The sequence below is a fragment of the Nicotiana tomentosiformis genome, chromosome 8 (genome assembly GCF_000390325.3).
Source record: "Nicotiana tomentosiformis chromosome 8, ASM39032v3, whole genome shotgun sequence".
In the NCBI taxonomy this organism is placed as follows: domain Eukaryota; kingdom Viridiplantae; phylum Streptophyta; class Magnoliopsida; order Solanales; family Solanaceae; genus Nicotiana; species Nicotiana tomentosiformis.
The window spans coordinates 9,333,667-9,361,444 of NC_090819.1; the positions used below are offsets into that span (position 1 = coordinate 9,333,667).

The window sequence follows — 27,778 nt, forward strand, 5'->3', positions numbered from 1 at the left end:
TAAGAAGGGTATATGAGTAGTGGAGAATTTACTGAAGACCAGAGGCAGAAGCGCAAAACCCTGCCTTCTTCTGCATCCGCGCGGCTTCGTTGCCATTCATTGTTGTAATTGTAAAGAAAGGAATGAGCAGTTGGAAGAGCTTGCTTTTGCGACTCGGCGAGAAGTGCCCTGAGTACGCCGGAAATGCCGACTTCAAAGACCAAATTGTCAGTACACAACTTGCTCTTTTCTGAACTATTGTTTTTATTCCTAAGATGAATGCTGCTTTCACTTATTCTAACGGTTTTTCAAAGCATGCTTTTTAAATCCTTATACTTTTGCTATATTGCAGGAGGCATGCTATAGTGCAGTTCGCCGAGAATTGGAGCATTCTGGAGATGATATTTTTCCCGTAAGATGTCATCCTATTCCACTTATTGCTCACTGTTGCTGTTTTTGGGTTTTCTTTTTCTCTTTTATAATGGAGAAAGCCCCTGTGAGTTAGTTGGCCCAACCCTAATTGTGCCCACTCATTAGTAAGTATGACCACACCTCCACTCTGCTTCCACTTAAATACCAAGATTCAGCTAGTAGCGAAACTCGTAAGGTGCACCTAACCCATCGTAGTTCATGCTCTGCGCCCTTATCACTCAGCCAAAGCCTTGGGGGCCTGCCTCGGTGGCTTTTCACTGTGTGGGGGGGGGGGGGAGGTTCCAAATATAAAGAAGTCAACCCAAGAAGAAGCCAAGGGGTATCATATGTAGTATATATAATTATTTTTTTGTTACCTAGTTACACGGTGTAACTTTCGATGTTGACACCCTTGAATACATGTGGCTTTGTCTGCATCTTCTTGATCATTGTTGTTGTTGTTGTTTATCAAGCGCAAACCTAGTTTCTGATTCATCTGCTTTTCCCCTTGATAATTTTTGGTCAATGTGTCAAATAGAACATTATTTCTGTCTTAAGTAGTGTTGGGCAAAACTAGTGGTAATCAACCCTCTATTTTAGACCACATGTTGGGGCTGGTGCGGGACAGAAATTGAAAAGGTTCCTCCTTTCTGTAGTGACCAAACATGATATAACCTTAGAAAAGAAAAAAGAAAATGGTCTATGTGAATTTTCAATTCCTTCTCCTTAGGCTTGTTATATGTGAGAAAATGTTCTTGCTCAGCTGAAAGGCTATGCTCTTGGTGGTTATCATTGGGTCAATAATAGTTAGATACTGATAGAATGGCGGAAGTTGGAATTTAATGCCGCTGGAACTGCAGTTGAGGTCCAAAGTCATTGCTTCAATATATTTAGAGCTATTACATTTCGGAATATCTGGGTTCGCTTATAGCATCTTCAGTGCTAACATATAAAGAATTTTTTTGATTAGTTTCTTGTGTGTAGTGAACTGAACTCATAAAATGTCAACGCGTCCTCCACGTGGCGGTTCTACTAGTCGTGAGAAATTTTCTAGGCATGTTGCCCTGCTTTGCAATGCAGTGTTTTTGGCATTATGTTTTCATTGGGGTGTTTACATGTAATGTAGTTGGAGAACCCGTCTTTGCAGCTATCTCTATAATGTATCCAGTCACTCCCTTTATTTATGGAAGGGTACCCCACCCCCAACCCAATCCCCCCCCAAAAAAAACTCGCATTGCCTAAGAGTTCCTCTTTCAGTTGAAGCTTTGCACTATTGTTTTCACTAATTAAGAGAGATCAAGTTTATGCTTCCAAGGAGGCTTATTGATATGGGTTTCTACTCCTGAGTTGTGTGCTAAATTTTGTGCTTTCTTGCCTATCCCTTGGCAGTTCCTTCTCCAGTGTGCTGAGCAATTGCCTCACAAGATTCCTCTGTATGGAACGCTGGTAGGTTTTCTTCTGATGCCCTTTTCTCGTTCGAGTTCCATTTAGTTCATGTTTTTTCCTGTTTGTTTCTTATTTTCTATCCTCTTACCTTTCTTCTTCACGTACCTGTGAATGTATTTGTAGTGATGCCAGATATAGACAATTGATAGTAAAAATATTTTTTTTAAAAGCAACACTGGTTCAGCATTTCACAATTGAAGCTTAAGAAAAATGTGCAGCTGATACTCTTTGAAACTCTTTTCAGTAAGGCTCAAGGTTCTTTTGGCATTACGTAATTTGATTCTTCTTATTAGGAGTAGACATATCGTAGATGAATCAGGAACATGATTCGACGGGAGAATATATTTAGGATCTAGTATAATTTAAACAGATTCTTGTTTTTGAGATGGGACGTAGGCAAACTTTACATTGTGTTACTATATCTCTTCTCATATATTTTCTTATCAATACAATACAGTGGTGCAAAGAATATGTATAGACTATTTCTAAATAATCTGTACAGGTTTTGCGCCTCATTGTTTTTTGCTACACTTATATTAGGTGTTGTGCTTGCCAGGAGTCCTTTTGGTGTTGTCGGAAACTTGTATGTCACTATACGGCTATGTGAAATTTAGGGAACTTCTAGTTTTGTAAATCCCATTAGTTGTCTTGCAAGTCAAGATCATTGAGCATTGGAAAGAAATGGTTTTCAAATAGAGCAAAAAAGGATATAGAAGATTAATACAATTGACTTAAGTAACTTTAGGTGAGGCATATATAATTGATTGATCGATTGAATTATTGGGGTATTAGCATTTCATGTTTGTTAGTTCCGCATACTAATGGTTTTTCTGTTTCCTTTTAACTATTTAATAATCTTTCTGTCTCTTCTTCTTAGTCTTCTCCTTCTCTCCGCCTCTTACCATGTCTGTCCATCTGCAGGTAGGCCTTTTGAATTTGGAAAATGAGGAATTTGTTGCGAAATTAGTGGAGAATGCTCAAATTAATTTACAGGTCAGCAAGCCCCAGCATTTGATTATTTTTGTGCATTGAGAAGAGAGTGACCTTACCTTCTTAAAAAAAAGTTTGCTGATAAGGGAAGCTTGGTCTTCTTTATCTTATTTTTACATCTTATATCTGTTTTTATAAGTGAAAGGTGGTCTTCTTTATCTTGTTCTTTATCTTTACTCCATATCTGATATTGCAAACAGGTCTTTTTATCATGTGGTTCCATATCTGTCTATCTGATATTGCAAACAGGTCTTTTTATCATGTGGTTCCATATCTGTCTATCTGATATTGCAAACAGGTCTTTTTATCCTGTAGTTATCTGTTCTGTTTTTGTTCATTAGTTTTGCACTATGAAATCAACTTGCCAACTCATCTGGATTCATTTTTTTTATTTTTTTGCTGCTTTCACTAGTAATACAGCAAAACGGTGCTTAAAATATTTAGAATATGGTATATTGACTGCCTCATGTGGGTAGTGCAGAAAGCTAACTTTGTTATATTCTATAATCAATTAGAAACTATAGAAATAAAAGAAGGTCTTCAAGACTGAGAGAGATATGATGAGCACTAAGAGCTCAATGTTGTTTTAACTTATAGTTTAGGTATATAGAGAAGATTCCTTTTTGTATCCACAAGTATAAGTTAAACAAAACTGAGCTCTTTGTGCTCATCATATCTCTCACAGTCTTGAAGACGTTCTTTTATTTCTATAGTTCCTAATTGATTATAGAATATAACTAAGTTGCTTTATGCACTACTCTATTCTTTATTCTTCAACTAACTACTGCATTTGTCACTATTCTGGTTTCTCTCACCGAACATGTTTGACCCCCCCTCCCCTCCCCCCACCCCCACCCAAAACCAAACAACAACACACGCATGCCCCTCTCTCTCTATAAACAAGGATACACAAGCATCTCTACTTTTAAGTTGAGTTGAATAAACTTTATGGATCACAAGCCTAATGTTATATTTTGATTTGCAAGTGTTGACACCATTACTTTACCTAATTTAATTCACAAGTAAGGATGACACTTGCAGACCTGAAAGTTGAGGATCTAGACTGTTTTTACTAGGGAAAATTTCACATAAGAACAATTGGGATCCCTACTTTTCAATTTTATAGCCCACATTCCAATTTACAACCAACTAGCCCAAAAATAATAGGCTAAGATTCAACATCCAACTCCAATAGGTTCTCGAAATTACTATTTAATTTTTAAAAAAGATTGCTCAAGCTTTTAAGTTAATTTTCGAATCAGTAACTGTGACTCAAATATTAGTTCAACAAACCAAATCCATTTGGGTGGTGAAAATTAGATTTTTAACAAGTTTAAATATGTGGGTTTAAATTCCGAATTTGATTTTGTGAGAAATTTGGAGTGGATGTTATTTAGACTCGTTAGAAATAGTATAAGGAGGTTGTATATAAAATTTGAAGTCATTTAATGGAGATTTGGACTGGTTTTGAACAAGAATTGCAACTGAAAATCGTGGAAGAAGTTCGTCTACAGACGCTTGTATAAAAGTGTATAATAGTGTATAAGATGTATTTATACACTCATATACACTATTATACAAGATTATACATAATTATACAAAAAACTGACTTCGTCTTCTTCCTTGCGTCTTTTCTGAAATTTAACTCAAATATTGCTCAAATCTACTCCAAATCACTTCAAATTTAAATTTTGAACTCCTTTTGATATTTTCAATCAATTGGAACAACACCCAATCCAAACAACTAACAAACTCAAAAAATCATATTTTCGAAAGTAAAGCTTTGAATGGCCTTCAATGGCGGACTTCTACTCTTCAATTTTCTTACATTGCAACCAGGTGACACAGGCGGGGAAGCAGAAAATACATGGCCCCTTGAAGCATATGTAGAAGATGTGAGAAGAAGAGAGAGAGTGAAAGCAATGGTTGTGAGAACACAGATTTAACTACATAGCTTTTAGAAGCAATAGTTGTAAGAATACAGATTTTGAATTTACTAGTGCTTTCAAAATATGTACAATATGGGCTAGGTCTGGTAAAACTTAAAAATACGGGCCATTTTTTGTTATGGTGTGAAGTCACGTGTATTTTCTTGTAATTCTTTCTGTTTACTAGGGATGTTGTTTGACACCATTATTTGATCAGTTTTAGCCATTATGCTCTAGCTTTAGTATCTTCCAATCACATCAAAGCTAAATATAAAAAAGTGTCTGGATTTATGTCAGATTCAGTTTTGCTTTCATTTCCTATGCAATTAAGATGTTTGAATTAATCAAGTTGTCTCTTGCTTGCCCATGGATTCAGTGGTAGTTTGAAATGTTGTCCTATTCTGTGGTGTATCATTGATATGGGCCGGGTACGAGTTGCCCAACTCCTAGCTCACTCGGAGATGAATTCTACTATGTGTTGATGATCTACGTGTTGATGCAAAATCTAGGTCATTAACCCTATTTAACTAGTGTCTAAATGTTTTGGGTTCACAGATTGAAGAGAAGGGTCAACAAGGAAAAAGATGTTTAGTGGCTTCATAATGCTGGTAAAAGGATAATAAATTTCACAGAAGAAAAGTATAAGCCTTCTAGGTGTATCTTCTGGAAGATTTTTGTGGAACTATATATCACTTATCAGAACACTGATCTGAAGAGAACGTGATTAAAATTGTTTAAATATGTTTGAAAAGGCTCGCTTACACATGGCATATAAAAGAATGGGATAACTACATTGAACAATATAGGCTTATATTCTTTTGTTAGAGAAAAAGACAGTAGTAGAGGAAAGAAAATGCTAAAACCTTAATTTTGTAAAATCTTAAGTAAAAAATCTTAAGTACTGCGGGTATTCTGGTAGAAATATTTTCTTGGACCGCCAAATTTGATTTATCTCACGTTTTTTGTTTCTTATATTTACTAAAGCTAGCTTTGGATGTTGAAACCACCACAGAAATAGTCGGGTTGAAATGTGAATTTGCGATTTTACTGTTTGTATCAAGTGTCAGTGCTGTAAAGTAACTGGATCAACTGTGATTAGTTTTGGTGCTTAGAGAATTCTGTTGTTTTTATGCTTTTGGTATTTCCATCGCTTTGTGGAAGAAGGGGTATGAGAGAGGAGTTAGAGGAAGTTCCATCAATGTTAATTTTGTAATCAAAATTTGTTAGATAGGCTTGGGTTACTCTGGATGAGGTATCCGTTCGACAATTGCTGTTTTTCCTTCGTTTCAGGATGCCTTGGAGACTGGAAAGTGCAATAGGATCCGTATATTGATGAGGTTTCTGACTGTTTTGGTATGTCCTAGAAATCTGCCTCCTTTGATTTTTTCATGATCTATTCCAATTCCAACTAAGTCCTCTGAAGTTTTTCTATTCTGTTTCTATTTGAGTTCGAAAACTAAGTAGTCTGAGAGCAGGGCGTTTGGTCGCCTTTTGGTTAAGGTGTGGAGATATTTCGAAAAGAATGGAAGTATGCATAAAGTACATTTACTTTAGTTATCATCTGTAGTTCTGATCTTTGTGAGAAATTATGCCAACATTCAGAAAATTCCTCGAGACCAAGTTCATTAATAACCATAATTTGCATCCTTCCCTTCCTCTGCAATTTTGTTTTGATTTTACTCTTTCAATTAGGATCGGGTAACTAACATCATGTTACATTCGGACATTAAATTGAGTTCATTTCCTTTTTTACTCATTCTCTGTTTAACCTGCAACCTTGCATCACATTTGTTCGTGCCTTCACAGATAATTTCGGGCATAATCTGATGTAGCGAGTTAATTGATAGACAGAATCCCTTTTGTAGTTTCAGTTATTACTGATTCTAATACATGGTTTCTGTGGTTAGATGTGCAGCAAAGTTATCCAACCGAGTGCATTAGTGGTTATTTTCGAATGTTTATTATCATCAGCAGCGACTACTGTGGACGAGGAAAAAGGAATTCCCTCTTGGCAAGCACGTGCTGACTTTTATATAACTTGTATTTTATCATGCCTTCCTTGGGGTGGAGCTGAACTTGTTGAGGTAACAATATGCATTTGATCAAAATGCCAAAACCTGACAATTCTTGCCTGCAATTTGGTGACAATTTCGCCACGAATCTGAGCAACAAAAGCATGAATCTTAGTGAATTCTTGGTAGCAAGGCCATTATGGCACTTTATTATGATGCCACCCAAAATTGTAACTAAAATATTGAACTGCACATGTTGGGGTTGGACTGATTGGCAATATAGAAGGAAAATTAGCTTTATCCCCAGAAAAGGAGATAGGTAAAAGATTTAAGGCAGCATCCGCAATTAGTGCTGAGGCACAGTCATGAATCTTAGTGAATTCTTGGTAGCAAGGCCATTATGGCACTTTATTATGATGCCACCCACAATTGTAACTAAAATATTGAACTGCACATGTTGGGGTTGGACTGATTGGCAATATAGAAGGAAATTAGCTTTATCCCCAGAAAAGGAGATAGGTAAAAGATTTAAGGCAGCATCCGCAATTAGTGTTGAGGCACAGTTGATTGATCTCAGAATTAAGACATCTGTTAAAAGGTGCAAAATGTGGCAATGCTTTTCCTTTTCTGTTGCTTCTTTCTGGAAATGGTAAAGTTTTCATTAAACATCGAGTTAGGCCTATATTGTTGCTTTATGCATTTATACTGCATAAAGTCATCATCATGAAGGCCCTGAGGCTTGTGTGTCAACTTATATTTGTATTATTTCATTTTCTTTTGTATGGTTCCTACAATCAATATACTTTTTTTTTAATTACGAGGAATTAAGACAGATAATTCAAGTGTCATGGTGATTGTCAACCATTTTGGTTTTTCTGAGGTTATATTTGTGATTCTTTTTAAGTTTCATAATGCGTCATTTCCTTTTCATCTTAATCATATGCATGCTTTTTTCTCATTTACTTTGTTTTTTTCACATAAATCTGAATTATCTACCTCTCATGTCAATTTTCAGCAAGTTCCTGAGGAGATTGAAAGGGTTATGGTTGGAGTAGAAGCCTATTTAAGTATTCGAAAACGTGTTTCTGATGCTGGGTTTTCTGTCTTTGAGGATATTGAAGAAACCAATAATGCTGTCAATGAGAAGGTATATTAGTAATAGATTTGAAAACTTGCCCTTTTAAGTTATACTAGCTTGTTCCTATGCACTGTCCGCTCTAATTTTCTGTTATCCCAGGATAGAGGATAGGAATGTCAAAGAAGAGCAAAATTTATTTCGTTACTACGAGACTCAGCTTATTTATTTTAAAGACCTTGCGTCATATAGCTTATGTAACACATGGACATTTGTAGCATAGAGACAAAAGTTTAAGATTAGTGGGCTGACATGACTTTCTTCTCTATGTACTTAACCCACGAGGAAGTACAATTATCACTATCAAACACACCAGCATGGTGTTTAATTATCATCAGTGGCCAGTTTGAGTCAACCTGAGTGTGCAGCCTTGGCTTTTGTGTCTCTGCTTTCTAGTATATAACAGGTAGTTTCCACTTGTGGTCCTTGATGGGTTGTCATATCATCGATTGGATGGACTTGACTGATAGAAAGAAATTGCTAAACATCAGAGATATTTAAGATAAACTTAGTGAAGATCGCTCTTCAATCAAAATAGTTTTTGTTTTTTCCCTATTATTATTATTATTATTTATATGCAGCTATGTTTGTACTATTAAGAGTTGAAATGTTTGATTTACAGGATTTCTTGGAGGATTTGTGGTCTCGAGTTCAAGATCTTTCCAGTAGAGGGTGGAAACTTGATAGTGGTATTTGTACTTTCCATCAATTTTAAAATTGTTCTGATCCTTTCCACTGTCAACATTACAAACTGTTCCTATTTTGACAAAGAAAAGCTGTCTCTCTTCTGCTCCAAAGAAGGCAAAACACTTACATAAGAATGGTAGGTGAATTATAGCCTGTTTGGCCAAGCTTCTCCAAGCCAAAAGCACTTTGTTTTTCAAAAAAAAGTGCTTTTTCCCCAAAGTTGAAGTTTTGGCCAAGCTTTTTGAGGAAAAAAAATACTTTTGAGTAGAAGCAGAAGCAGTTTTGGGAGAAGCAGGAAAAAGTAGCTTCTCTCCAAAAGCACTTTTTTGAAAAGCACTTTTGGGAAAAATACACTTAGAAGCAGTTTTTAAAAGCTTGGCCAAACACTAATTGCTTCTCAGAAGTGCTTTTCAAATAAATTAGCCAAACACAAGTTGCTTCTCACTAAAAGTACTTTTGAAAAAAGCACTTTTTGAGTAAAAGCACTTCTCAAAATAAGCTGATTTTTCCAGCTTGGCCAAACAAGCTATTAATGACTGTATATCATCCATTGCTATTTTTCTCTAAATAACAAATTAACAACCATAATTTTAAAATCCTCTAGGGATGTATAATATAATGAGCTGAGCTGAGTAAATTTTAGACTCAATCTAGTTGATTCTATCCAAACGAGATCTCAGCTAAGGCTCAATAGAGCCACCATTTAGCAGGTTTGATCTCGCATGCGTCCAATTTGTTCAGGCTCAGGATAGACTCCTTATAGGCTCTCAAAGGTATGCGAAAGAAAGCTATTCAGTGGACAAAGTTGTGTGTGGTGAAGGCAGCATGGGCAGAGGAGGCATACATGCAGTGGAGGCAGCAATCGACACTGTGAAATCCCTTGGCGGAGGGAGCAGTGGACTAGCAGTTGTAGAACATGGAGCAGAATCTCGTGTCGTGAAGCTCTGTATTCCATAGATTTGAAGCCAAATGGCCAGTAAGAACTGAGCTTAACCTAAGAGATTAGAGGACTTTGGATTAAGGCTCGAGATGGATGATGTTATAGTTTTCTTTCTGTTGAAAGGATAAGGGGGAGATTATGTTTTGGTATTGAGAGGAGAGATTCGACTTTCAATCTTGGAAACTCTTGCTACACACCCCTTTCTATATATTTATTGAATTCACTTTTATTTTCTAGGTAAACGATAAGATTTTAATTCACGAAAAGAACACCAAGTGAGTGCTGAATATGTACTTGATTTTTTGTTTTTGAGCTTGATGTGAAAATCTAATAGGATCGGAATACACACACACACACATATATATATATATATATATATATATATATATATATGTATATGTGTTAAAAAAAGAAAAGACAAGGACCAGATTGGTTTGCTAGCCTTTCGAGTGTATCATAGTTGTTAGAATGTCCCACATTGGTGAGGGAATATGTTGTTGTCTCGTTATATATTCTTGGGCAATTCTCATTTCATGAGCTAGCTGTTGAGATTGAGTTAGGTTCAAGATCCATTTTTTAAATTTATTTTTGTTCCTTGTTTCTTTTTGGTGCACCCATGCAGTTCTTGTATGGAAGATTGTCTTTCGTGGGGAAGCATGTAAGTTTTTTATTTTTTATATACTACTTATATACGAGAGATTAAAATTATTTACCTTATAATCTAAGTTGCTACGACACGCACCCATGTCGACACGACACTAGTATGGGTGTGGATATGGGATCCGTACCGGTTTTGGTCAAACAATTTTGGGTACTTTGACCATGAAGGACGGAAAAATTTGAGATGAGATACAATTTGATTCCCGAAATCAAAACCAAAACTAAATTTGAAGAAAATAACATACATTATCTAGGAAATCAATCCTTTATTTATCTACAACTTGAGAATAAAAAAAAGAAATCCACACTTACAAGCTATACGTAAGTATTCCACAAAATTTCTCATAATTTAGAGATATTTTTATATTTTTATTTTTTTGAATTATTTTTAGCCACATCCCTGCCCGTATCCATACTAGGATCCGTATCCCCGAATGTTGGAATTTACATCTCGAAGGATCAACCTCTAGATCCTCACCCGTGCCGGACACCCACACCCGTGTTCGAGCTACTTAGCTTATAATATTAAAAAAGTCAAATTTTACATGGTATTAATGCTAGATTCATTTCTATATCGGATTTACCCAATGTTGTGCCCTATGATATATTGTCCACACTCCAAGGGAGTTGCCAGGCCTAGACGTGCTAGAGGGGTATTAGAATGTCCCACATCAAGGAGGGAATTCATTGCCTCCTTGTATAGTTTTATTGGACAATCCTCACCTCATGCGCTATTTTTTTAAGGTGGAGTTAGGTCCATGGTCCATTTCTTACAATAGGGGCTAAGATATGCTTGCATTCATATTTGAGCCTCATGAGCTTGGGTGGGAGATGAATCGAGCCGAGCCTAAATCAAGTTGTGCCCAGGTTATTTGCTGGATAGTTTTGGGAATCAACCACTAACCCTTGCATCGAGGTAGGTTGCCTACATTACTCTCCCGGGGTGTGGCCCTTCCTCAGACCCTGCATTCAACAGGATGCTTTCTACACTGGGCTGCCCTTTTTGTACCCTTACTCCCGTCAATGAGGAAACTTGTAAATTGAAATCAATACATACTTAGCTAAAGATAGAGCACAATGAAAGAAAAAGATCCATATAAGTGATACTTATTAGTTAGAAATAGGCTTTAAATCTGTTAGAGAACTTTTAATATTATATGTTTTGTAATTATTATTACTATTATATATATATATATATATATATATATATATATATATATAAAACTTATTTTCACTACTATTATTTTATTTTGGCTTGATGATGATATGTGTTGAGCTTAAAGAAAGAAGTGAGGATTTATATCGCCGATCTCAACTTTGTTTGTGACTGAGGCGCAATTGTTGTTGTTGGTGTTTCTTTTTTGATGACCGAGAAGTCCGTCTAGGATCAACCCTTAGGACCAACCGCAACCTTCAAAATTCGAGGATAGTGCGCCTGCTGTTATACTGTTCTCGCTTGATTGAGGGACTTGTGACTTAGGTCATAGGTTCAAGTCTCGCATCATGTGAACTAAGCTATTAGTGCATGTTTTTGCAGTTCATTTTTCTCTTTCCCATTTCGAAGTAATGTTAAAAGTGACATTTTTTTTTTGTTGGGAAAACTAGTTCCCAGACCGCACCTCTCTTTTGAGGCACAATTGGTTGCTGGAAAGTCTCATGATTTGGCTCCAGTAAGCTGCCCCGAGCAACCAGGTCCTTCTGGAGTTTTATCTGGAATTGCCTTTGGTAGACAAAAGCACGAAGCTGAGTTAAAATATCCTCAGAGGATAAGGAGGCTTAATATATTTCCATCAAATAAAACTGAGGTAATTGATTATTTTATATTGTGATGCTTAAATTGATCCTAGCGAAGGCAAACATGATAGCTGATTCGCTCATAGAGATTTGAATTTGCATATATCCAGCCATCCAGGCATATTAGATATCATGAAGTTCTTATTTTGTTATATGTCCTGTGTTTGTGCTTCCTGTTTTAACTAGAATTCCCTTGCTCTCCTTCCTCATCCTCCCCTCAGGAAATTTCCCCCCAATTGTCACAATTTATCTGTTATGTAGTGTAATTTTAGGTATTAAAGCAGTTTAATTGCTACTATAGAGCATGCATGTTGGGACTAGTCAATGCTAGTTGGTTTCTATGAATAGATGGCTTATGCTGAGGATATTTTGTTTGAGGGTTGTACTGACTAATGGGGATGAGTTACTCTAACTTATTATTTTTACTTGCTCATCTTGCCTTATCTTTTTGTTGTTTACCAGGATATTCAACCCATTGATCGCTTTGTTGTGGAAGAGTATTTGTTGGATGTGCTTTTATTCTTGAATGGATGGTTTGTTGACTCTCCCAGTTTTGGTTCTTTAATTTTAAGTAGGATATCTGTTTCATTTGTTGTGTTTGGGTTTAGGGTTTAATATTACAGGTGCCCTTGTGTATCTATGCTGCACCTAGTCGCAATGTGCCTTTGTTGTATCTGCTGAATTGGACGAGTTTCTTATTCCTTTTCTTTTCGGTTTATGCAAGCTAGTCGAAAGGAATGCACTTCATACATGGTTGGGCTGCCTGTACCATTCAGATATGAATATCTTATGGCTGAGACAATATTCTCTCAGGTAAGAACTGATGCACTTGCTTACTTAATAATGGACTTCTTTGTCCCATGATGTGTATATCTTTTACATTGATTTGATATGGCATTCGGCATATAAAATGAAGACATGTTGTAGGTGTTAGTATTAGGAATTAGTAGACTTTATCGGTGTTATTTCCCTTCCTTCGTAACTCTCTCTCTCTCTCTCTCTCTTTAAATTCTACTATTCTATAAGTGGGAGTTAAGTAGATCCCCATCCAAATGCTAGCTTATGGTCAGAAAATTCATTATGTGGACATTCTGGTGATTTTGGATTACTTTTGTGCATTATTTGATTGTTCTCTGGGCTTTAATGCTTTCTTGTGGACCAGAAATGACGGAATAAACCAGGAATTTTTCGTTCAAATATTAACTACGACCTGCCTTTTCAATATGGGCCCCCGGAGGGTGTGTATCTGTAAATGTCTTATAGCCCGTTTGGCCTAGCTGCAAAAAATCAGCTTATTTTGAGAAGTGTTTTTTCTCAAAAGTGCTTTTCTCAAAAGTACTTTTGGTGAGAAGCAGTTTGTGTTTGACTAATTAATTTGAAAATCACTTCTGAGCAGCAATTAGTGTTTGGCCAAGCTTTAAAAAACTGCTTTCTAAGTGTATTTTTTTCTAAAGTGCTTTTCAAAAAAGTGCTTTTGGAGAGAAGCTACTTTTTTCTGCTTCTCCAAAACTGCTTCTGCTTCTCCTCAAAAGCACTTTTTTCTTGAGAGTAAGATTTGTTCGATATGTGAGTGGTATAGTCACTACCTGTAAGGCAAGCCTGGCCAAACACTTTAATTCTAGAAAAAAAGCACTTTTGACCCAAAAAAAAGCGCTTTTGCCTCAAAAGGAGCTTGGCCAAACAGGCTATTAAAATGCAGCAATGTTATTGGCCAGAAAACTGCTTTACTGTAGCTGTCATACAAATTTTTGTTGTCTCGACCAGTTTACCCCAGTGCTCACATCATCTATATCCTTTCTTACACAATCCATTCCTCCTCTCCTCCCCCCCCCCCCCCCCAAAACCCCCACCCCCCAAATTGAATTTCCTCACCTGGACTGTGTCCTCCACCCCATTATTAGCTCTGCACTTCAATTATTTTAGCTTACTGTTGCTGATTACTTATCAGCTATTTTTTTGATTGCCAACAAAACAAAAACCAAGTTTCTTCCCTTTTTGCTCTTTTTGAATTTATTTGCTAGGACGTAGGATAAACAAACTATAAGAAAAAGAAGAAGAAAAGGTAAACAAATTCAAAAGATTGTTAAAAATGTCAAACAAAGTTCACTTGTTTTCTCATCAACAATTATATTTTCATGTATTTGCCTGTCACTAGATTTACATATTGTCCTACTTTTAGCATGATGCTGGCTACGAATTATTTTGGACAACTTTTTTGCATTTGAAATGTTTCTTTAAGTAATTCACTTAATTTTATCCTTAGAGAGATGGCAGAGGAGGAAGACAAATATTGATTATGTGGCAAGCAAAAGTAGAAAATACATGAAACAACAAAAAAGAATAGCTTAAAAATTAGAAGATGAAACTTATGAACTTAATTACTATCAGAAGCTTATTGGTGTCTCTTTCTCGATTTTCCCTGAAAATTACTGTACCCTTATCATTTTACCCCAGCTGTTTTACTTTATGCAATTAAATATATACAGCTAAAAGGATGAGAGAGTCATATCAAATATACACATATACGCCTTAAGATTTGTGTTAATAATTGTATTAATTGTTCGTAAGGAAAAGCGGGAGGAAATGAGAGTGTTTCAAAATTTAGTTCGACTTGCTCTAGAATTATGTCATTAAAATGCTGAAGTAAAATAATTGAATGCCTATGAAGGTAATGACATTCCCCAGCCACTTGCTGAAATTAACATTGAAATACAAAATGTAATATGATATGTTTGATGGGGTGGATAACAATGACTTGGTTAGTGATGTCCATCTCAGTGTTGTCTATACTCATTTCCGATTATAACAATTGAATAATGTTATGATTCATGCTCTACCTAATCCAACCTTTTCTAATGCGAGCTTGGTGAATTTAGTGAAAACGTATTCAATAAAAAATTACAAAAAGAAAACTTGTCCCGCATGAATATTGAAAAAGAATATCTTATATTTAGCAGTTCCTATTCATGTATTAGAATGTACGTAATCACTCAACAACTCCATCATAAAGGAATATGTTGCCTTGACATTAACTTCAGTTCCCTGATAATCGTAAACTAAAGCTGCGAATAATTTTTTTAATCATACATAAATATGCAAAAAATAGAATCAGTCCATTTCTTAACTTGGTTTGTGTTATATCTCGCTAATTAAGCTTGGGCCCGTGCTTAGCACGTGCTAACTTCACAACAACAACAACAACAACAAACCCATCATAATCCCACATAGTTGGGTTTGGGGAGGGTAGTGTGTACGCAGCCTTACCCCTACCTTGTGGAGGTAGAGAGGCTGTTTCCAATAGACCCTCGGCTCAGAGAAGCATAAGCACCACGTTAAAGAAGAGAAAAACAAGAAGCGCAACAGTGAACAGCCATGTAAAAGTAGCACAAATAACAACCAAATAATCAGGTGGCCGCAATGAAAGAACTGACAGGTAGTCATAGAAATCTAATGCCAACAGAATACTAAAGTACGTACTAATACTACCGGTATGACAGGGGGAACACTAAACTAACTACCCTAATCTTCGACCTCCACACCTTCCTATCAAAGGTCATGTCCTTGGTAAGCTGAAGTTGCGTCATGTCTTGCCTAATCACCTCACCCCGATTCTTCTTTGTCCTGCCTTGCCTCTCCTTAGGCCTTCCAATGTCAACCTCTCACATCTTCTGATCGGAGCGTCTGTGCTCCGCCTCCTCACACGTCCAAACCATCTAAGCCTCCCTTCCCGCATCTTGTCCTCAATTGAGGCCACACCCACGTGCTAACTTCACCTAGTTTATACATATAAAGGTAACCTGAATTTTCTCCTAGTGATAAATCTGGTTTTTTTGCCAGTGGTATTGTCAGCTCGTCACCTTGCTGTCTGTATGCTCTTGCTAATTCATGAATAGTTTATACTCACATCTCAACCGAAACCAAATGTGCACCACTTTGAATCTAACCAGTGGCCTAAACAAATGTTGAAGCTTTTTGCCTATGGAACACAACAAATTCATGTGTCATCAACACCTACGCAAACCCCCCAGAATAAAGCTAGTGCCTCCGTCACAATAAAAAGAATAGTAATGGAGACGGCCTGTCTCTTTGTCTTATCCCTTTAGCTGCCAAAAGATGTGCAAAAAGTGCCACTCGAAGTAATGGAAAATTTTTCGTGCAACTGCAACTTTTCTATCCAATTTCTCCTTTTCTGTCCAATCCATTCTTCCAAGCATGTAAAACAGAAAATTCTGAGTAATGTATCCTTCTCAATATCGAAGCATAACACTCCCAGCTCTACTTTTTAATCTTGATTCCTCTAATTCATTTACTTTCAAGAATGTCTGTGATTGCTCTTCCTCCAAAACATGCATTTCGAGAATTGGAAAATAGATTGTCTATAGCTGTTTTGAGCCATTTTCGGATATAATATAATTATTTTATTGATGTAAATCCAGTCTTCCTTGAAACGAGTACAAGAAAGCAAGAATAAGAATCTTCTCAGATGGGAGTTAATTAAGGCATTCCATGACATCCTTTTCTATTATATCTCTCAGCTTCGATGGAAAAATGTATGGAGCGAAGCCCTCTTGTCATCTGCCTTATCTCCTAAATAGCTCTTAACTCCTCTTTCATTCTTCCCTGCCAAATTGCCTCTGTGAATACCTTTCAAGTAGAGTGGTGGAATTTTATCCTATCTGGGATTGGTCTGTCATGTCCTTTATAGAGCTTATATAGAAATGTACCAGTCCCTCCAGAATTTTATGGTCCTCTCACATATTGGTTTATCAACTAGTGACTTCTCAATGAGTTTGAATGTTTTACGGATAATAGCCATTTTGTGGAGAATCTAGTATTGCTATCCTCTTCCTTCAACCATTTCACTCTTGATTTTTGTCTCAAACACACCTCTTTGGCATCAATGTTCTCTCCAACTGCCCTTTTAACTCCTTTCTCCTTGTACATTGTTCCCCCATCTCTTTTTTTCCTTGCTCATATAATTCATCATACTATTTTCCATCATTTAAAATATTCTCGCACTTGCAATTTTTTCAAGTCGTTACCAATGATTTCATTTGACTACCAGTCACCCTTCCAGTCTTCTTGATGCTGGTAGCTCATCCACCAATTTTTCACACTCTTCTCGAGTCTGTTGCACATATTTCCAATCTAAAGGAGGTGGCCTAGCGGTTTGAAGACGTGGAGTCACTACCCTGTAACCAAGGTTCAAATTTCAGCAGGGGTGACACTAGGTAAATTCTTCTCTTTACCCAAACATTGATGGACAGATTTACGAAAAAACCCAAATAAAATCTTAAGAGGAACACCATGGATTAGGCGAGCACACTTCCGTTGTGGGAAAAACCCTAATAAAATCTTAAGAGGTTGGTTCCCTGCACATGCGCCATGACATGTCCATTATATATTTTAAAAAATCAAAATCTAAAGGGGCTGGTTCCCCTGCTCTTGCACCACAATTCAGTACTATCGAGTTCTGATCGGATCCTGGTTTTGGTTAAGTTGCTAAAATGAGAGTGAGCTTTTCTTCCCTTTCTGCATAAACTGTGATGCTATATCATGGCAAATCTCGTGATATTACCTTGCGCCTGATAGTGGGAAATCATGTTTGTTAATCTTTTATATTTGGAGACAAAGGAAGTACATTGTTGTGAATAAGTAGAAGTTCAAAAGTAGAGCTGTGCTTGAATAAAACACCTCGTGTCTGAATCAACAAAGTCTTTGAAAAGCGCAGTTTAACATGTTGTCTAGATGATAAATAAAGAAGGAAGCAAAATATCTTTTCTCAAAATTTAGTCACATTAGAGGATAAAAGTGGTGAAATTTGTGTGTTATATTTTGCATCAGAGAATAGCTGTAAGAACTGCATTATACGGTGCATCAACTTGTCGGACAGAATATTTTGATATCAAGTGCATATATGAGCTCCTCATGCTGGACCATTGCAAGGTGTTAAGCTGTCAGGAAGTTTTAGTGATATTTTAATAACTGGGATCCGATGTCCAGGGTATCTGCTCGGAACTTTAATTGATGCACATTTGGGTTAAGGAATGTTTGTTATAGCCTTGGCTTTCTCATCTCTTGCTCTCAGGAGAGTAATGTAGTTGCTGCAGGAATACTTGCTAGAGGCAATATGCTTTATACCTACAACTTATCATTATATATATATTGCGTGTGTGTGTGTTCTATACCTACAGACCTTAACTCTGAGAAACCATTTCTATAGGCGCTTCTTGAAAATATCGTTTTTGATGGTCATCAACCTGAACTGGCAGAGTTGAACCTAAAGTTAGGATGAATGACATGTATTTCGTTTATTTATTCTCGTAATTTTCTTTTTTATTTTTGTTGGGGGGACTAAATTGCAGGGGTTAAGTTTTGCCATAACCATAGCTGGTATACAAGAATTGTAACCTTATTATTGATGGAGCATGTTCTCAGTTTACGTTTTATTGCTTCAAATTGTTCCTTGCTTCATCATTGATGCCATGATAACATTATGGGGCTTCTTCTTCATCTCTCCTAATATCTTTTAAATTTGCAGCTTCTTCTGTTACCTCAACCGCCATTCAAACCGACATATTACACATTGGTTATCATCGATTTATGCAAGGTAATCCAAGAACTTCTAGAGCTGTAAGCTTATTTTAAATTTGTTTCTGGAAATTCCCATTGAGTGTTATGGAACTCAAAAAATTTCTAGTTAAAGATACGTCCACGGAAAAGCAAGTCTCTGACTGCATGTTTCTCTTTTTAGGCTCTGCCAGGGGCCTTTCCAGCGGTTGTAGCTGGGGCTGTCCGTGCTCTTTTTGATAAAATAGCAGATTTAGACATGGATTGCCGAACACGTCTCATCCTTTGGTTCTCACATCATTTGTAAGTTGAAATGCTACTCTTCTGAGGTGTTAATTCTAAATTAACTATTACCTTCCATTATTGAGTTGTGTTTATGTACGAGCAGTGAGATCACTCTCTCTTGAGATTTTGTCTTGCAGGTCAAACTTTCAATTTATCTGGCCATGGGAAGAATGGGCTCATGTGTTAGATCTGCCAAAATGGGCCCCACAGCGTGTGTTTGTTCAAGAGGTTTTGGAAAGAGAAGTCCGTCTTTCATATTGGGACAAAATCAAGCAGGTATCTGCTTACATAATTGAAAATTCCACCAGTTAATTGCATATTGATACTGAAAAACTTAATCTGGTCATTTAAGTTCTCAAATGAGTTGTACCACACTAATGGTTGCTGTAACAAGTTAGACGTTTGGCGCTTAAGTTATTTCAATGGCAACTGTATTACCTGGTTCTTGGAAAGAATGTCGCCGCAAGCACATATTTATATTCTCTCTTATTTTCTTGTGACCTTCAATAAATTGTCGCTTAAGTTATTTAAAGCACATATTTATGTTTTCCCTTCATTTTCTTGTGACCTTCAATAAATTGTCGTTTTTATTCTTTGCATTATTGGCAGAGAGCTGGAAGTTTCTTTGTAAAATAAGTAGATCTGAGAAGTACTTGAATACTTTACTCAGCACTTGAAAAGAGGGCATACAATAAAGCTTTAAAAAAGTACCTTTAATTGGATTAGAATATTATGTGAACATATATTAGTTCTTTCACATAATGTTTGGGCTAAAATATTCCATTATTTTTGTGTGTACTCTTCAAAGCAATAACACTTAAAATTTGTTTTGAAGTGCTGTGAGACAAATGAATTAATTTGCTTGGGTATGGTTCTTTGTTGTTTTTGATGTTAATATGTAATGCTATCTTTGATGTTCATTTTTGTTAGCCTCTAAATTTATCAAGTTACTCCTTAGTCCCAGTTTATGTGATACTCTTTCCTTTTTAGTTTGTCCCTAAAAATACATCTTTCTATATTTAAAAACAATTCAACTTTAAACTTCCTATTTTACTTTGAATGAGATGATTTATAACCGCACAAATATCTATGACTTGTTTTAGACCACAAATTTCAATAGTCTTTCTTTCTTAAATTATGTGCCCAAACAAACGACATAACATATTAATAGCTAAAAACAGTATTATGTGAAATTGGTAGATGTTTGGCCTGTTTTGTTAACAGTTTCTTTTAGATGATCTAGACAAAAGTTGACAAGATTCATTCAAGATGAAAGTTTTGAGCAAAGAAATCCAATAATTGAATTGCATGAAGTAATAATGAATATTCGTTTGAGAATGTAATGCACTGGGTGCAGAGTATATTAGGTGATACTGCTATTGCTTTTACTACAAGTATCAATTTATAAGTAATTATATTGTTAGTTCCAGTAAAAGTTGTATATTTAATGGATGTGTTCACTTAAATTCTGCACATGTATCCCATGTTTGCATATTCTTTTATATGAGCTGCTAATTGAAGTACTGCATGAGCATGTTTTTCTAGGAAAATATTTTAATAGAATCTGTGATTTTACCGCTATAACATTAGATAGGTTTTAGATGGAGTATACACTAGAAAGAAGTTAGTGACGTAGTTCATTTTTTCTTGGGAAGAATTTAATCCATTTCCTTATGATGCTTTAATGCAATTTTATTTAGATTTCTTCTTTCCCTCATTCTTCAACAGAGCATTGAGAACACCCCTGCTTTGGAGGAGTTACTTCCACCGAGAGGTGGACCACAGTTTAAATATAGTGCAGAAGATGGTACCGATCCAACTGAGCGTGCGCTCTCTGTAGAGCTTAAGGACATGGTGAAAGGTAGGAAATCTGCCAGGGAAATGATTTCCTGGGTAGAAGAAAATGTTTTTCCAGCCCATGGTTTTGATATCACCCTCAGAGTTGTTGTTCAAACACTTCTTGACATTGGATCCAAAAGCTTTACTCATTTGATTACTGTCTTGGAGAGATATGGCCAAGTCATCGCAAAGATTTGTACTGATGATGATCAACAAGTTAAGCTGATTAGTGAAGTAAGTTCTTACTGGCAAAACAGCGCACAAATGACAGCTATATCCATTGACCGGATGATGAGTTATCGGCTTATATCTAATTTGGCCATAGTGAGATGGGTTTTCTCTTCATCGAACCTTGATCGATTTCATGTCTCTGACAGTCCATGGGAGGTAACTAACCCGATTTAACTAGTGTGGAGTCACTTCTTTACGGGCATTTTTATATTCAATCTCTTCTGAACTTTTTAAACGTATGTTCTCTTTGTAAAAACCTCACCCACCTTTTGTGCTGATGTGCTTAGTTTATTAGTTCTCCAGTCCAAGTAATGCATACCCCCCCACCCACCCACCCAAAAAAAACTCCCTAAATGCACGGGCAACCTTATACACACCAGATATGAAGCGGAAGATCACTTAGGTCAGCTAGTACTTTGTGTTAGGGCTCGGGTGAACACGTCGACCATCTCCTTTTAGATTGTCGAGTAGTCTCGAGGTTATGGTGGGAAATTCTAAGATGGTTTGGAATGCTTGGAGTGATTTCGGACATCGTGAAAGAAGTAATGTTCAATTAGAATTGTATTAGACGGAGGAGAACATATAGGGCGTGGAATGTTGGTACACTAGCACAATAGGAGAGTTTTTGAAGGTGTAGAAATGAGTTTTGTGCATTTGAGTAGCTTCTTATCCCATGTTTCTTTTTTGTGAAGCCATGAGGTTCCTTTATGTATATAAGATTAGATGTTCGTAGGATTAGATGTTCGTAGGAAACCATATCTTTGTGTAGGTTTTCTACTATTTGGTATACTTGTATATAGGCTTTTCTTGCCCAAAATGATGTTTATTACTTTATCAAAAAACATAACCATCTGTAGCAAGTACCCCGTGATTTCACCTTAGATTATTTTTAAGCTTAGAAGTGCATGACATTCCAATGTCATTAGTTACAATTAAAAATCAAAAAGTTCTCCATCAGTGCAGCACATGTCATTACGTCAAATAAAAATTAAAATGCTAAAAAATTCTTCCTCATTCCACGTAAAAATAAAAATGCTAAAAAATTAGTATATAGTGTATTGAAAAATATGTATTTACTTTTAAAAAACATTATTTACTATTACGAGAGTTAATTTTGTAATCTAATGTTTAAAACTATATATTGTTAATACCCTCAATCTTATTAATCCACCTTACTCGGCTGTTATGCTTTTAGAAATTTGATGTGATACTTTGAAACTAAGGGTTGATTGCTTTTGGAAAAGGAGTCGGAGTTTTGTGTACTAAACAAGAAAACTAAACAAAAAAAAACGTATTTACATACACCTTAACTCATTTAAGAGTTAATTGGGTGATTTTCACAAATAGCATATTTCCGTGCCCTTATTTATGTTTTGATCCTGTTTATGTTAGTTCTTCAAAAATAATTTGAAGTCAAAACGTGGAGCTTGCAGGTCAGAACTTGCCCGCAAGATCGTTTGAAAATCGGATGGATAGGTAAAGACTTGCTCTATCACAAGTTCTAGCGGATCGTTAGGACTTTAGTGCAATTGTATCATAACTTTGGTCAAATTTGGACCGTTAAATTCCATTTAGATTTTTTTTTTTAACTTTTAGCCTTTCAAGCACAAGAAAAGTTGGGATAATCGTGCTTGCCACATGGTGGAATTGTGGGTTCTAGCTGTGAAATTTTCAACATTAAGGTGCGTAAAAGGTTTGCCCGGTATTTAGAGTGTGTAAAAGGAAAACCTGTGAAAGTAATTTTTTTTTTTTGGGGTGTCGGGGCTGGAGGGGCTTAATCCCCTTAGTCATACGTTTGAAGTTGATTCTATTGTGGGTTTTTCTGTTCCTGCTTTGGCAGGATTATTTATTACAGTTTTCAATTCCCTTTTCCTGCATTTTTGTCCTTCTGCAGATCCGCTCTTAATTTTATGATCTTGAAGTGTGTTTGGCCATTACTGCGTTTGTGAGAAAATCTCCTTTCTATATTTTAAAGGAAACTTGCAACTTTTTATCTTGTCTGAATATTGTGATATGCTTTGTGTCCTCTCTGCATTACTAGTTTTTTTTCTCTTTGCCTTTGCAGCTCTACTTTCTGTTTTGTTATGATATATTGTAGTTTGATCCATGATTAAGTGTTTGTGTGACTGTAGATCCTCAGGAATGCTGTCAGTAAGACGTATAATCGGATTTCTGATCTGAGGAAAGAGATTTCATCCCTTGAGAGAAGTGTTGTCTTGGCAGAAGAAGCTGCATCTAGAGCCAGAGATCAGTTAGATTCTGCGGAGTCTAAGCTGAGTATCATGGATGGGGAACCTGTTCTTGGTGAAAACCCTGTAAGAATAAAACGGCTGAAATCATATGCGGAAAAAGCAAAAGAGGAAGAGGTGTCTGTTCGTGAATCTTTAGAAGCAAAGGAAGCTCTTCTTGCTCGAGCAGTTGATGAAATTAAGGTATTTTATGTTGTGGTCATGGATATAGCTAAAGGAAAAAATCAACTTGTATAATAATTGAAAATCTTGGATCTGGAATGAGTGCTTAAAATGCTGCCAAAATTATGTGTGGTGTTACAGGTTTTGATCCTTTCATTGTATAAAGGCTTCTTGACTGCTTTAGCGGAACCCCTTAATGATGCATTCAGAGATGGAACCTTGCGGCCCTCTGGTCAGGCAGATGACATGAAGATTGACCTTGAAGATTCTTCTGTAATGGACTTGGACAAGGATGATGGTGGAAGACCGAAGAAAAGGTGGTGTATCCATTAATTGTACCTCTTCATTGTGATGTAGCTAGGACAAGGTTTTTGTACTTATTCTGTTCTTTTCTTCTTTTTGCTTAATTATTTTAATCTTTTGTGTTGGTGAGTTACAGTCATCCTAATGGAAGCAGAGAAAGAAATGGCTATAATCTTGATGGAAAACAGCAATGGTGTTTATCAACTCTGGGTTACCTCAAGGCATTCACCAGGCAATATGCTTCGGAGGTAAGTACTTGTCATCTAACAATTACCATATCGGACCTACATCTGCCACTACTAGTTTTGTCAGCCAAAGTGACGGGAGCCCTTCTCTTATAAAGAATGTAGTGAAGGGTGAATTGACCTTTTTTTTTTAAAGTAAAGAAAAATGCCTAAGAGTTGTGAAAGTGAAAATAAAAGGAGAGGTTCAACCATATCTCTCTAATATCACTGAGAGTGTGAATTACTCCCGTGCTGCAAACTCATGGACCTAACTGTTAGAGTTGCTTAACCTGATCTTTCTTTGTTTCATTTGTTTGGTGATCTGCAGATATGGCAAAATATTGAGAATTTGGATGCTGAGGTACTAACTGAAGATGCTCATCCTCTATTTCGAAAAGCTATATACTGTGGCCTGCGAAGACCTTTGGATGAATGATGAATAACTCGGTTTGCTTGCACTTGATGTTTCTGTTGAGTTATTGTCTGTGTATCATGAGTATTAGATTTTGTTATGTTGATTAGATCATTTTAGTTGAATGTAAAAATAGTTGGAGCAAAAGCAAACAACATTAGCAGGAAAAATCGTGTATTTTTAAGACTCTAGAATTCGTTTCATTTCGGTATAATTCAGGTAATATTTCCCGAATGATTTTTGACTTTGAATGCACATTTATTCCTTCCTCTTGGGGTCATTGTTACACACACTTGTACATGTAAGACAAAGACCAAGTGTAATAAGTGAATTGTGATGGATCCCCCTATTCAACTACCCATCCAAGAGCATTTGGCTTCATAGACTAATCTATTCATTGGTAGGGCATTTTTTTCTCTCTGATTTGCATGATTTCTTTGTGTGTTCTTAATGTTAAAGGACGAGATAATCATCCAAGTTCGGGAATCTCAACTGGAATACTTCATTGGTACTGGTTATGAGCCACATTCAGCGAAGAGTTTCTGGAATGGGATAGAATGAAATATTATGCACATGTTTGGCTCATATTTTATGTTATTCCAGCCCTGCTTAAGGTTTAAATGCTGCTCAGAAAACACTCAATCGATGGGTTTATTGTTGCTAAAATACATAAGTTGACGGATTTGCTTGATCTGATTTTCTTCATTTCAAAAAGATTTGTACTATTACCTTATTAGTCTATTTCAAAATAATTGATATATTTTAATATTTTTTTTAATGGGAAGCACTTATAGGCGCACAAATGCTATGATAAGTTTAAGACTATAAGTTTCAAAAGTTTACAGCCACACAAATGCTATGACTTTACATATCTCAAAAGTCTTCCCTTATTTATTAAAGTTTATGTCGGTCAAACTAGACAATTAGTTGGGGGGGGGGGGGGGGGGAAACTAGCCAAGTTGGCCAGCTTCCTTGATACTGTAGTAACGGGAAGTTTGACAACTAACAGACTAGCAACTGTAGACAAATTAATTCGAAAACTAATAATTTATTCTTATACCAACAGTAGTGGTTCCTAGTTCAGAGCATAAACATGATACTTTATTATTTCATTTACTGTAATAAGAGTTGTATGTTAATGAAAATTTTGTGGCCGGAGGGGGGGGGGGGGGGTGAATACTATAAGAGAAGGAGAGATTAGTTGAACTGACTTCTAGTTTAACGATTGCAGAATTATGAGCTACGGAAAAATAATATAAAATAATGCTTATTAACCCATCAAATTGTTCCAGTGTCGATCAAAAAAAGAAAATCAACATGTTGTAAGCGTTTAGATGCTCTCTCGATGACAAATATTTTATTACCATTTTTATTACTCCATTAGTTTATTACCATTACACACGGGACCCATGAGTCCACTTGTTAAATAATAAAGAGCCTTATATAAATATGAGTTGGCATGTGACCATGATGACAACAGCAACATACGTAGTATTATCTCATACCGTGGGGTCTAGGAAGGGTAGTTATACGCAAATCTTACCCTTACCTTGTGAGTATAAAGAGGTTGTTTCAATAGACCCTCGGTTCATGAAAGTATAAGCACCACATTAATGAAAATATAGACAAGAAGAGACAGTACCAAAAAGCCATATAAAAACAGAATAAAAATAACAAAACACTAAGGTGATCAACAATGAAAGAAAACAACGGTTAAGCATAAAAACCTACTACCAACAGAAAGCGAGATTGCGTGTCAATGCTACTGTTATGAACACTCTATACTATCTATTGTACTACTGTCACGACCCAAAATGTGACATGCCGTGATGGCGCCTATCTCAATACTAGGCAAAACGATAACATCAATAACCCTTGATTTCCTTTAAGTTTGAAAAACATAATATTTAAATACAATACAAAATCCCACAAATACTAAAATGAACACTTCCCAAAACCTGGTGTCACTGAGTACATGAGCATCTATATATTACAAGTATGGATAATATGGTCTATAATAATCTGAGACCAAATGCAATAAACAAAAAAAAAGATAGGGAAGGAGAGACAAGGTTTGCGAAACATGGCACCTACCTCTAAATCTCTAGAAAATCGACTATGTGAAAGAATCAACCATCACTGTATTCAGGATCACTTGGATCTGCACACGAAGTGCAAGGTGTAGTATGAGTACAACCGACTTAGTAAGTAACAATAATAAATAAGGAACTGAAGATAGTGACCAGCTACACAGTTATAGTTCATTTTCAGTAATTCCAACAGAGAATAAACATGCTTTCAAATCCAACAGTTTAAGTCAAATCAATTTATACAGCTCAAGTTCATGTAATCCAGATATAAAATCTTTCAGAGAGTTTCACAACAATGACAAATAGTAACTAAGTACAACAACAAATGAAAAATAAGTACAGCCTCTCAGGGCAACAGTCACACAACTCGTCACAACAGCTCAATCACTCGGCTCTCAGCCCTTAACACTCATGCTCAATGGGTACCCGCGCTCACTGGGGTGTATAGACTCCGGAGGGGCTCCTACAGCTCAAGCGCTATAATCCGCACGGACAACTCGCGTGTTGCACGGATAACTTACGTGATATAGTATAATAATATATGAATCCGCACGGACAACTCACGTGCTATAATAATATCTCACAATCAGGCCATCGGCCTCACTCAATCATAAATCTCTCCAGTCTCTCGGTCTCCCAATAATCATGATACTCAGCCCAAATAACAATAATATAATGCATCAATAATGAACAATAGAGACTGAGATAAAATAAACAAGTAAACTGTGACTCAGTACAAAACAATAATGTAGCAGATAATTCAACATGCGCACGACCTCTATGGATCCCAACAGTACTAACATATAGTCTAAACATGGTTTCTAACATGACTTACACTTAAATTTCCACAATACATAGAGAGTATATAGCTAACAACAAGTTATTCAACTTTACAGTTTCACAGAACGGACCAAGTCACAATCCCCTCGGTGCACGCCCACACGCCCGTCACCTAGCATGTGCATCATCTCCAAAATAATCACATGACACAAAAATCCGGGGTTTCATACCCTCAGGATCAGATTTATAACTATTACATACCTCAAACCGTGAAATTCTTATTCCGCTAAGCCTTTTCCTCGCGAATTGGCCTCCAAACGCCTCGAATCTAGCCACAAATAATTCGATTCAGTAAATAAAATTTATTGGAATTAATTCCATAAGAAAATGCTAATTTTTTATAAAAATCCGAAATTTAGCTCAAAAAATACCCGTGGAGCCCACGCCTCGGAACCCGACAAGAGTTACAAAATCCGAAAGCCCAATCAACCACGAGTTTAACCATATTAATTTTATCAAAATCTGACCTCAACTCGACCATCAAATCTTCAATTTAAACCAAGAGGGGTTTTCTAAAATTTCCAACCTAATTCACCCATTAAATGATGGATTCAAAGGTATAATCATGGAAATTAATCAAAATTGGATAAG

General features: G+C 36.3%; 1 protein-coding gene across 4 annotated transcripts; it reads left to right on the forward strand.

The window, feature by feature from the left end:
- On the forward strand, window positions 1-24,638 carry LOC104089830 (nuclear cap-binding protein subunit 1). Of its 4 annotated transcripts, none has more exons than XM_070182038.1 (19): window positions 1-206; window positions 332-391; window positions 1,780-1,836; window positions 2,758-2,829; window positions 6,045-6,107; window positions 6,662-6,838; window positions 7,782-7,913; window positions 8,524-8,590; window positions 11,794-11,993; window positions 12,445-12,515; window positions 12,711-12,795; window positions 18,524-18,592; window positions 18,737-18,855; window positions 18,975-19,113; window positions 20,566-21,063; window positions 23,040-23,339; window positions 23,460-23,635; window positions 23,752-23,869; window positions 24,174-24,638. In XM_070182038.1, the coding sequence occupies exons 1-19, from the start codon at window positions 123-125 to the stop codon at window positions 24,279-24,281; spliced, it is 2,595 nt and encodes an 864-aa protein (XP_070038139.1). In that variant the 5' UTR covers window positions 1-122; the 3' UTR covers window positions 24,282-24,638. The 4 variants fall into 4 exon arrangements, with proteins under 4 accessions (XP_070038139.1, XP_070038140.1, XP_009593116.1 ...); XM_009594821.4 differs by having other exon boundaries at window positions 2-206; window positions 23,758-23,869; XM_070182039.1 differs by lacking the exon at window positions 20,566-21,063.
- The last annotated feature ends 3,140 nt before the right edge of the window (window positions 24,639-27,778 follow it).

Coding starts and splice junctions, on each gene's coding strand:
- LOC104089830 (XM_070182038.1), top strand. CDS start 123: ATGAGCAGTTGGAAGAGCTTGCTTTTGCGACTCGGCGAGAAGTGCCCT. Junction 207..331: donor CCGACTTCAAAGACCAAATT/GTCAGTACACAA, acceptor GCTATATTGCAG/GAGGCATGCTATAGTGCAGT. Junction 23,870..24,173: donor CCAGGCAATATGCTTCGGAG/GTAAGTACTTGT, acceptor GGTGATCTGCAG/ATATGGCAAAATATTGAGAA.